Below are 12,221 nucleotides of genomic sequence, written 5' to 3' on the forward strand. Positions count from 1 at the left end.
TGTCAGAACAGATGGGAGATGGGTATGGCCGCAGGCTGCGAGGGATGTGTTGGCTGCTGGAGGAAGATGAATCCTACATTTGGCCACTTTTGGGAGTGGGGGCAGTGAGATTAGAGCAAAATAAGGTGGTGGGGTTTTTTTCTGCTGGTTGTGTTTCTGCTGAAGAGGCAGTTTCATGGTTGAAGTGAGAAGTAGACGTCTCATCAGCTTAGACGGAGTGAGATGGAGTTCTTTTGGTAGCTGAGAGGGATTAGCCAATGTATTTGACATGAAGAGTGTGTGTTGACAGTTTTATGGTGTGTTGGTGCTCTGAACATCACATGATATTGTGTAATAACAAGCATAACTAATTGTGACCAAGTAATGTCTATAAGTATGGACCTCCCACAGATATTCATAGTCTGTCTAACCAACGGTTCTTGGGATAAGAAAATACTGGTGCAACAGTCAAAAATGAGCACAATCTCAAAAACAACCTCTAACACCCCTTTTCGACCGAGGCCGGTTCAGGGTTGGTTCAGGGCTGGTTCAGGGCCAGTTCAGGGCCGGTTCGGAGCCTGCGCTCAATTGAGAACCGGTTCTTCGTGTTTCGACTGTGAGTGAACCGGCTCCTGGACGGGAAAACCGGTTCCATAGCGGCTCCAACTCTTTGCTGGTCTAGAACTGTGAACCGCTTACGTCAGGGGGCGTGGTTGCTGTGATGAAAAATACAAACCAATAGTGTTTCCGCCATTGTCCTTCAGTGAAAAAATAAAAGAGACTAATGGATTCCAAGGCAAAGCGGTGGTCGGCCGAGGAGACAAGCTGCTTTTGTCCGCCATTGTTGTTGTTGTTGTGAGGGAAAGTTCACGCTAGCGCTGCTGGAAAAAAGGGGTCACGTAAATGTGACGTCATGGCGTGCCTCTTCCACGAGCTCGAGCGAGTGGAAAAACAAATGGGTGCCATGTTGGTTCACAAGTTCAACCAGCCCCAAACCAGCACGAGCACCTCCCCGAAAACCCAACCCAACCAACGGTTCACATTGGTCGAAAAAGAGGTATAACTGGTTTGCTGAGTCTGGCTACCATCAGCAGATCTAGCACCACCAGCCAATGGTCCTCTTTGCAGGTTCACGTCCCTTATGCCTGGTCCGGTCACGCATTGCTCCGGTCTGGTGGTTACATGTCAGTTAAATCAGACTCAGCCTCAAACAGTGCCACGCTACCAGATGCCATCTGTCATGTGTGCTAGTTGTCATCCAGATAGTAGAGCGTTCTAGTCATTAACTGACGCCACAGACACAGCTAGAGGCAGGAGACTGGGCCACAGCTTTGACACAACATGCAGTCGCAATTTAAAAAAATATATAACATTTGCAATTAATAGAACCAACTAGTAATTATGGTGCCGTCTTGCAAAGGTGATAGTGTTTAATCATTAAGTCTTAAACATGGACATCCCTGTTTTAAGTGGAACATTTAATAAAATATATCAATGACTATCTAAACCAACCCGAGCATTTCTTTCAGCATCACACACTTAAAGACAAACTGTGTTTTGTTTTGTCTTGTGGTTTGTTCAACATAGTCTGACATCAACCTCTGAGTGGATCTGATATCACACAGAATATTGGTCTACAGGATTATTGAAGGAGGTTTTACTACCTTAAAGAGTGCAGCACTCTAGACTGATGATTCAACATGAAGTCACCGTTGTAGCTCCCAGGTTTGTGTTGACTCTCCGGTGTTTGGCTTATGCGAGTTAAGTATATTGCTTTTTAGCTGCTGGAGCGCCAAATGAACATGATGGAGAGAAACTAAACAAAATTACACTGCAGTAATATAATGAGTACAGATGATTCAGAGCCGAGGGGTCATTGGGTTCACTGGGTGTAAAAAATAATGTGAACTTTGCTGTTGTCATCGAAACTCCAAATTAGAGGCAATCTTTAGGCAGACGGCGCTCTTGTGGTGGAGACGCTTTTTGTTGGCTTTTCTTTAATTTGCCCTCCTTTCATACTGCTTTGCAAACAGAGAAAATGAGGGAGTGGCTTTGTTTTTGCAGTGTGTGTTTTGTAGCAGTGTGCAGCTCTGTAGGGCAGGTAGATGAATAGAATCAAAGATGTCTCTTAGTACATTTATAAATCCAGTCTAAGACAGGGTTTGTCTGTCTGTCTGTCTGCAGGGCCTGTGGTGAGGCTTTGCTTGAATATACCGGTTTAGGAGTATGCGTATGTTTGTGTGTGTGAGTTTTTGGTGTGTGTGTGTGTGTGTGTGTGTGTGTGTGCATGCACCCTTTGGCTCCCTTCCCGGCCTCAATCTCCCCAGCTGATTAGGGGTTAATGGTCTATGAGCATGGGGAGCTATCTGCCTCCAGATTGGCTGGCTGGCTTTGTGTGGGCGGGGTTGCCATCGAGTGACAGATGGCGCACAACAGAGAGGGAGGAGGTGTATTTGGAGTGTGTTGAGTGTATATATATACATCACACGAAAGGGGGGGGGGGGCTGTCTAATTACAATAGAGAAATGTACAATGGTGGTCTCTCCAGTGTTGTTTCTCTCCCACAAATCATCACTAAGTTGCTGCAGGATTTCACCTGTTAACACATCTATACAGACACATGCATTGTGGAGTGCTACCAGCATGCATTGCAAAATCATAACAGAATCAGAGTAAGGTTGAAAGCTGGTGTTTGAACATGTGCATATAGAGACAAGGTGCAGGATGTACATTCAAAGTGGAGTTATTAAAAACTTCCAATGACACAAACAAACACACACATCTCAGTGAAGGACCATGTGTGTAGGTTTCAAGGCGAGCATACATACCTGTATCAGAACAGACAAAGAGACAGAACACACACATATATATACACACATAAATACACACAGGGCTTTGTGATGTCCCCCCCCCCAGTTTTGGCAACACTCCCAGTCTACACACATCACTCCTAATTCACCTTTGTTAGAGATTCATTGGTTTTGCAGAACCTGTCCAATAGCCTAGCATGGAACAGGACGAAGACTGTGTGTTTGTGTGCAACAGAAACAGATTAGTGATATCTACTGTGAATATCACGGACTGGTTTGTGTCTTTTCATCACTGTGACATTAAGAACAAAAGCAGACAGGCTCTGAAAAGGTTGTTTTGTTCACTGTATTTATGTGTGTGTGTGCGGGTGTGTGCGCCTGCAGACTGTCTGATGCAGCGTCTTTTTATCGAGTGTCATTGCATCCCCATCTGCTGAAGACACACTGTCTCCCTCAGACTCGACACACACACACAGAGAAGCACTATGTGTGTGAGAACAAGGGGATAAAGGAAGTTGGGAGTTTTTACACCATCTCTGAGTTTTCCATGGGACAGAATGAACAAGAGATCAATGACAAAAATAATCAAACTCCACTCTGGAGCACCTGATGGCTCTAAGGTCTAGTATCATCCTTAAACAGGCAACTTTTAAATATCAGAAAGTAGCTTAATGCGTCAAACAGACAACCAGGTGTGACGTAGAACCAGGTTGTCCTGTCAGTTAAGTTAAATGTGGATCTAAATCTGATCTGCATACGATGGACCTCAAGCTTTTAAATATGAGCCTGTCAGAAGTCAAAGAGAGATAGCAGGACAGGATTAAGAGACATAACGGCCACAGGAGAGACCAAGAGGAAATGATGCAGGCGTGGTGGTGAGTGAGCAGAGGTAGCTAACCAAATCTAACACAAAGTTCACATCACAGGTTGTTAGTTTATAATAGCGCAGTAGAGGAAATGGGCAGATATAACATAGATCTGTCTTTGTCAAGCTTTGTATCTTACTCAGCAAGGAGCTCAGTCTCTCCTGTGATTCCATGTCCAATTCATGATCTAGTCTCCACATGCTTTAATTGATATGATCAGGAGATGAAACTCACAGGTGGTTCACTGTAGTCCAGAATAATTAAGTGTGGTGAAGATACAGTTTATAACGTGGATCTGTGTATTCATCTTGCTGCTTATTTGGTCTATTTTTAACACTCAAATCAGACACAGTCTACAGTTTAGTCCTTATTTTTAACTGATGACTTATAAAACTTTAAAGGAATCATTATGTTGATGAATAAAGTTTTACTTACTTTTTGAACATAGCCAATTCGAACTACTCTGTGCTTCTTTATATACTTTGTTATAATTTTTGTTAAATTTAATTTTATTAATATTTATATCTTATTTTATTCCTTCTTCTATTAATATTTTGACTTTCTTACATACTGTTTATAAGAGCTCTGTAATGACTGAATTTCCCTCCGTGGGATAAATAAAGTATTTCTGATTCTGATTGTCACTTCAGTCTGTAATCGTTCTCCACGCTGCACCTCTTGCAGCTCATCCCCTCTCTCTTTTAAGGCTGATGAAAGTGAAGTGAAAGAGAGACAGATAGAGGGGTCATGACTGTGTCCTAATACTTTTTGTCTGAAAAGTCAGCCTGTATTTTCAGCCTCCAGCTACTCATTGAGCAGAGGCCGAGAGAGAAAACCTGGAACTATGACATAACTTAATATAACACCATGTTGAGGAAAAAAAAGTTACTTAGTAGCCTGAAACAACCACTTTTTCTTTATCTAAAAACAATGATTCACTTTCTCAGCAGCTATTTTCAGATGTAGTTATGTAATAATGTTGTAAAAAGTTTAATTTGCAAGTTGCACTTTAAAGACCTCGGTGGTTTGAAGGTGTTATGCCTTTAACTGGAAGTCGTAGCGGGGATGGTGCCAGACAGACTGTGACCCGTTTCAGCCACTTTGTCCTTGATTGAAAGTAAAAAGAGCAGCTTTGTCACCATTGCATTCAGCCCAGTGACCGGAGCCACAATAGGCTGACGAGAGAGTGAGAAAAGAGGGGGCTCACTGGAGTCCAAAGCCAAGGCAGGAAACTGTAGAAAAGTCTTTATACCTTTTATAGGTATCATCGAGCATCAAAACTTCTACACTTATCTTAAACGCTAAGCTGCGTTTCTGGCGTAAGTGTAGATTTGACTGATGACTGACAAGACATTATTTAGACAGCCCGGAGAGGAAGATAGCTCTCAAATGTTCCCCCGATGCTTTTAAGAAATGCACTCCCTGGATTTTTGCCTGATCTTTTGCTCACCGCTGTGATGATTTCAGCACTGGAAGATCAAATTTGGACTCCCTTACGCAGAGCTGCGGTTAGTGCAAATTGGCTCTACAGGTATATCCATTATAGAGAAGGAGGGGAGGAATGGAAAACCTTTTCTCTGACATTTATGATATTACGATGAGCTGTGAGACAGAAAGATTGGTTTGACAGGCGGACCCAGCGGGAGGGAGAGATTTCAACAATTTTGATGAGTTTTTATGTGAACATTAGGAGGATGCATCAGCCCCCTTTCTTCAGATTTCCTCTCTTTCAGCGTCTTTTCCTTCCTGATGGCCTGTTTGGCTCCGTGGACTCTTGGCGTTGGTCGGCCATGTCCTTTTGGGAACCAGTTGGTCATTGAAGTGTTGATGTCACCTGTGAGACTCTCAGTCTGTAGTTATGTGGGTACGTCAGGAGGTCTGAAAGTTCAGTAGATGACTTGTGCCCGGGTTGATGGGTAGTACTGATAGTTTGGACCCAATAACAGTGGAAAAGAAAAAAACAGCCATTTTCGGGTCCAGACTAAATCCTTCACTCCCCTTTCACTGTGACTCTGTAGTTTGTTGTTTTGCTAACTGTTCATTGGCGGTCTGGGTTGTAGAATTGAAAAGTAGATCAGACCAGCGTGTGGTTATTTTGTCGGTGGAAGGATGTGAGTCGACTAGTTTGGTCTTGGTTCAAAGGGTTCTTTTTGGTCAGCCGGTGTGACAACAGCGTGCGTCAGTCCTTTAAACCCTTCATGTGGTCGTCAGTTTCCTCTTGTTCTCCTGTTGCTCTTCATCTTTCTTTGTCAAAGTGAAAGCAGTTTGGAGCTGATTGGGTCTCAGCGTGTGTGTGTGTGTGCAAGTGTGTGTGTATGTGTGTGATTGCTACCTTGTGTGTCTATGTGCTCCCAACATTTGGTTTGGAAAAGCCTGCTGGGGGATTTTGCCAGGGAGATGGCTTAACACACGCTTATTAGGCCGCTCTACCAGGCTGGCTCACACCCCAGAATTTAAATGTTGAGTGTGTGTGCGTGTGTGCGTGTGTGTTTATGCTGGTGTTTGTTGGCTTGACGGAGCTTTAGACAATTAGACTTTTATTAGCTGGTGCTGAAAATAGCCATATCATTGCTTCCCAGTTAGCCTGCTCATGCTCCCTTTATGTCCCTCCTTCTCTTTATCTATCTTTCCCTCTCTCTCTCCCTCTCTCCCCCCATCTCTCTCTCTCTCTCTCTCTCTCTCTCTCTGGTGTATCTAGCTGTGAAAGCAGCAGTAGGGTTGCCATGGTTTGGTGAGATACTGTAATCCAATGTGTACACACACACACACACACCTCACCTCATAAATAATTGACCTGTCACAGTGAGACGACAGGACAGACCAGATACACTCTCCCCTCCCCTATTCTCTTTTCCCCTCTCACATTTCTCCTCCTATCTCGTCCCCTTTATCCTCTGTTTCCTCGCTTGCCTTTCTGTCTGCTTTTATCTCTCTCTATTTCCAGTTCTTCTGTTCTTTTCGCATTTTGTCTTTTGGTGGCAGGACTATAAAAGACCTTGCAGTTAATGGTTTGACTTGAATGAGCGTCATGTGTTTGTGTTTTAGTGCATTTGAGAAAAGATGATTTCATGCGGGAACCACTATTACTTTTTTTCATTAAACCCAGTAGATGATGATGATGATGATGATGATGATGATGATGATGAGAACCAGCTTTGGGAAAACAAAGACCTTAACAGTAGCTAAATTTACTACTTTATTGACATCATCAAAAGTAAGTTTGGGATCAAAGATAACTCAGAAACATTTAGCACACATGGTCCAGGGTTATCTTTGACACCAGATGTTTATAAAGTCAACACAAACAGATTTATTCCTTTTTTTTAACATTGATATGATGGGATTACAAGCCTTCTACATTTAATGTCAGTCTGAACGTCACTGGCTTACAGATGAGTAAAGTTGTGCATCATCAGCATAACACTGGAGTCCAAGAATAGGGCCTTGAGGTACACCACAGTGAAGTATTTGCTGTTATCACTTTGTATCCAGACCATAGACTATATAAATAATGGACGTAGTATCCGTGACGTCACCCATCTGTTTCTGAAGCACTGTTCTGAAGCCAATCGATGGCAGGAGCCATATTGCTGCTGTCGAACGATTGTGATGTAAAGAGGCGGGTTTTGAGCCTCCTAGCCAACAGCTGCAGTGTTCCCGCCTGTCAATCAAGTCAGCTGTGCCTCTCAATGGAAGACTCGTAATCTTAATATCTTCAAGATTACAGCGTTATGAAAAAAGTCACCCCCCCGTACAGTGTGTGCTGATCAAGAAATGAGCTCTCCAGACTACACTCGTCTTTTGTACCAGGCTGTAAACATGTTTATTTCTGCTGTAAAGATTGGCTTCTTTGAATGGTTGTGTATGTGGTTTCTGGTACTTCCAGAGCCAGCCTCAAGTGGATCCTCAATGAACTGCAGCTTTCAACGCTTCTGCATTGGACTCAAATTTTTAGAATGGAGGTTGCAGCTTGATCCAGACCCAAAGCTATATTTTGCCTGCTGTTGAATATATCTTTGTTAGCATTGAAAGTGGTCACAGGTTCTTTTTTAAGTTATTGCTTGATGCATCTTTGATTGGACAGCTAAAAGGGTCTGAAAATGTGGGGAGTTGTGACATGCAACAATGGGTCAAGGCCAGGAGTTGACTCAGCCTCTGCATGTTAACCGCTTAACCAATGCTTCAACTCAAGTTATTCAAAGTAGACGTGTCTCTCTGGAGTTTTATCTTAACAACACGTTTTTTGGCAAAACTTTGAGATCCACACAAAAAGAAAAATCCTTCAGTTCAGTTCTCAAAGAGCCCGCCTGTAAATCTTGCGAAAGTGAGGGCAGATGTTTCGGAGTGTAATCCTCATAATGTTCTCGGCAGTTTGTCTGAAGTGTGAGGCCTTTGGTTAGTCGAGTGTGTGAGGGTCATAAAGATTAACTATGCAGAGCAGAGTTAAAGTTCAGCTCGGCAGGTGACTACCCTTACAGTCCTGGGGGCTGAACATATGTGTTTGTAATGTGTGTGTATGTGTGTGTGTGTGGGGAGGAAATCACACCCCAGCAGCCTGCTATTCACTGCACACACACAGATGCATGACACATAAGGAGGAGAGAGGCAGAGAGAGTATCAGATGGCACGGTGCCCTGTTAGAGAAGTCTCATTAAGATGTGTGTGTTTTGTACTGAAGGTTCCCTAAAGGCTCAGGTTACCACACATGCTCCCTCTCTCTCCCTCTTTAACACTTCTATACTTCTATTTGATAAAACCACCAGAACTAGGCCGAAGCAGCAGAACACATCGTAATGATGTCGAGTTTTTGTCCATGAAAAAAATCATTATCTCTGTTTTTACATATTGATTTATAGACATGGAAACTCTCTGTCCCAGTTCTCATCAGACCATCTGAAACAGCTTTGGTTAAATGTGCATGAAACAACATTTTGCATCACTGGTTGTGCGATCGTCTTCCCTCATCACTCACTGTCCCCTTCTTCTCTCGTGTCTTTGCAGGGTTTCACCTCAGCGGCACAGTAACTGAACCCGCCACGCCGTCGGAGCCCGAGGTCACTCACAAGGTGGCCATCAGCTTCGACCGATGCAAGATCACCTCCGTCACGTGCGGTTGTGGGAACAGAGACATTTTCTACTGCGCCCATGTGGTGGCGCTCTCTCTTTACCGGATTCGCAAACCAGAACAGGTAAAAACAAAAACACATCACAGCTTTCAGCGTCTGTTTAAAGATCAACATTTCTTGCAGATTGCTGCTTCTGTGGTATCATAGTCTTCATTGTCTTGTTACAAACTTTATCTCTTCAGAACCAGACGCTTAAAGATAAAATGTACACTTTAAAAGCAGTAAAAACATCCAGTTTATTGTTCTTTTTACATCAAAGGTTACAGAGCAAACTGGAAATGTAGTATGACTTTGTATCTGAAGAGTCCCGTCGTTTCTAATCACTATAAAACTGATAGAAAGACATCATCTTCACAGTCCGTCAAAGCGATTTGTAAAGCCAAATTTTAAAACTTGAACAAGTAATGGAGGGAGTTTATAAAAGTTCAACCAGAACGATAGAACCATTTTGAAAAGAGCTTTCTGATAACTGTTTTTAGGAGAATTTTTAAAGACACTACAGAGAAAACTAGTGATTTTCACATGACTAAATAATATTCAGCTTCAGGGAAAAATGGGGCATATGTTTAGCCTTCAGCCATCTCTTAAAACACCAAGGCATTATTGGAACTGTGAGGCCAAATTCCAATACAGAAAATCACATGAATTAACTTAAAGTAGCTTTTCCACAAATACATTTTCTGACATTACTAAATCCTCATAAATATATTTTTCACCATCCTCGGACGCCTCACATTCTCTTCCCTTCGATAAAATACAGCTTTAAAAATCAAAGATCGGGCGCTGATGGCCTAGTGGTCTAAGCGCCCCACATACAGAGGCTATAGTTCTCCTCGCAGAGGTCGTCAGCTCGACTCCCGGACGCGATCATTTGCTGCATGTCTGCCTGTTCTCTCTACTCCCCAGGTTTTCTGTCTCTCTTCAGCTGTCCTATCAACAAAGGCAAAAAAAAAAAAAAAGCCCCAAAATATAACTGAAAAAAAAAAAAAATCAAAGATCAATCACAGATGTATATGGAAGGGATTTAAAACTATGTATATCTTCTTTCTGAAGAAGCGTAGATTGTATTACATGATATATAACAAGGATAACCCCAGAGATGTAAACTGTGCTGAGGGATGAAAATCCAGAAACTCAGCTTTCATTTTAACAACCTGAAGCTCCTGTCCCTGCTTTCAGCTTCAGACCCTGAGGACAAACAGAACCTCTTTTCTCTTTACTGCTTTTTTTTTATTTTTTATAAATGTGTAAAAAGTGTTTTCAGAAAAAAAAACTCTCATCCTGCTGTTTTCTAAAAGTCAAACACACCTCTCACCATGAATCTCCCTCATGGAAAATGTTAATCACTTCATCTGATGCATGACAGTGACCTGCTCTGACGGAGCTTACATTAACTATTTAGTTATTATTAATCTCCTTACTCCTTTCTTTATTTTGTTAGTCAAAAAGAAGCCTCAGTACTCTTTCTGTCTTTTTCATAACCAGCTAAACTCCTCTCTGGAACCTTTACACGTTTGGTTTGAATAGAAGTTTCTAAAGAATCTGTGTATGTTAAACGATCTCTGTCTAAATGAGAGAAGCTGTGTTAAGTAATTGTAAGTAACAGTAATAAAGAGAACAAAAACATTTGGTGACGCTGCTTTCAGCCACTACACTCCTAAACTATGGAACAACCTGCTGGACGATCTGAGGGGAGCTGACAGAGATATTGAGACTTTTAAATGTAAACTAAAAACATATTTATTCAGTCTGGCTTTTATGTAGGGTTTTAAATTTTTTAGAATTGACCCTTTCCTATTATATTGATTTTAATTTTGTATTATTATTATTAATAATTGTAACTTTTTTATCTTATTTTATTTACAATTCATTCAATTACTTATTTATCTACTCAGTTTTATTGATATTCTTAGCCTTAATTTTATTTTCAACTCTTATCCTTACCCTTTAAAATTATTTATTTTAACTATTTATACTCTTAATATTAATTTGACGCTTTAACTTATTTTTAATTACACATTTAATTCTATATTTCTTATCGCTGCCATGTGCATTAGTCCCTATTTTATTTTAGTCTCTATTTCAGTCTCTATTTTAAAATCACATTTTTATTTTTTAATGTCTTGCCATATATTTTATTTCTGCTTATTTCTTGTTTTCAATCGCTGTAAAGCACTTTGGGTTGCATTTGATTTGTATGAAAGGTGCTATATAAATAAAGCACGATTGATTGATTGATAAAAAGTATGCTGATGGTAGGCACAATACTAACTTTCCCAATGTGTGTCTGATACAGGTGAAGCTGCGGTTGCCAATCTCAGAGACGTTGTTCCAGATGAACAGAGACCAGCTGCAGAAGCTGGTTCAGTATCTGATCACAGCCCATCACACCGAGGTGCTCCCCACTGCTCAGAAACTGGCCGACGAGATCCTGTCCTCCAACTCTGAAATCAACCAGGTCCATGGTGAGAGAAAGACACATATGACAAACTTTCAGCTCATGTTTGATGAACTTCAGGTCTCATTTATCACCCACAATCCATCTAGACACTGCTTTGAGTGTCATGAGCCTGGCGGTCAATAGTAGAGCTGTAGTTGTAAAGTCTGTGGAGGTGCCGTTCATCCCTCTGCAGTGATATCTTCACAGCCACAGGCCAGACTTAAAAGCTGCCAGGCTGAAAACCTGCTGCATGTTAGCCCACAGGCTGTCAGACGTCAGAGCTCTGATTGCTCCAGCGGAGCAGCTAGGCCGGCTTCAAATGGCTTGTTTGATTTCTAAGTCCCAATTCTTCAGTGACTACCTCCTGCCAGTGGCAGGAATATGACGAGTAAAGTAGAGAAGAAAAAAAAACAGAGAGTTGACTGGTGAATGGACCAGGAGACGGAAAAGAGAGAGACATATGGAAAGGAAAGAGTTTAGAGGAAAGCAGCAGAGATGGTATTTGGGGAAATGGGAGCGAGGAGACGGAGTGGAGAGAAAACATGAAAGGACCGGAGAGTGTACTGATGATGAAAAAGACGAGGAAAACCACAGCAGACCTGCATGAGGGAAACGACAAACCAAACACATCCTTTCACCGAACAAAACTCTTTATCTGTTTCTTGATTTCATCCTCCTCGCTAAATGTTGACATTCTCCAGCGCTCCTGTCCAGGAAGCCCCGCGCTGTGTTTCCTGTCTGTGTTTGACAGGGGGGATCATGGGGGTTGAAGTTCAGTAGAGCCAGGAGGGAGGCGTTCTTTGATGGAGGAATGTTGCTGTTTGCTGCGGCCTTTTTTTCATTTTTTCTTTCCGAGCCAGTTGGAAACACATCTCTGGGCTTTCCTCAGCACACTTCCTGTTAGATCAAAGCAGCCTCCCCCTATCTGAGCACATCTACATTTCCCCATAGTATAACTGAGACACACACACACACACACGCACACACACAGGCAGCACCG

At 42.1% G+C, this 12,221-nt stretch overlaps 1 protein-coding gene across 1 annotated transcript in view; it reads left to right on the forward strand.

The window, feature by feature from the left end:
* zswim5 (zinc finger, SWIM-type containing 5) overlaps window positions 1–12,221 on the forward strand; it is an 83,600-nt gene that overhangs the window by 47,696 nt on the left and 23,683 nt on the right. The window contains exons 2-3 of the mRNA XM_034703737.1: window positions 8,657–8,844; window positions 11,078–11,246. Of these exons, the coding sequence (XP_034559628.1) occupies window positions 8,657–8,844; window positions 11,078–11,246 (357 nt within the window). The remainder of the gene's footprint in view (window positions 1–8,656; window positions 8,845–11,077; window positions 11,247–12,221) is intronic.

Source organism: Notolabrus celidotus, chromosome 15, assembly GCF_009762535.1.
Source record: "Notolabrus celidotus isolate fNotCel1 chromosome 15, fNotCel1.pri, whole genome shotgun sequence".
Classification (NCBI taxonomy): Eukaryota; Metazoa; Chordata; class Actinopteri; order Labriformes; family Labridae; genus Notolabrus; species Notolabrus celidotus.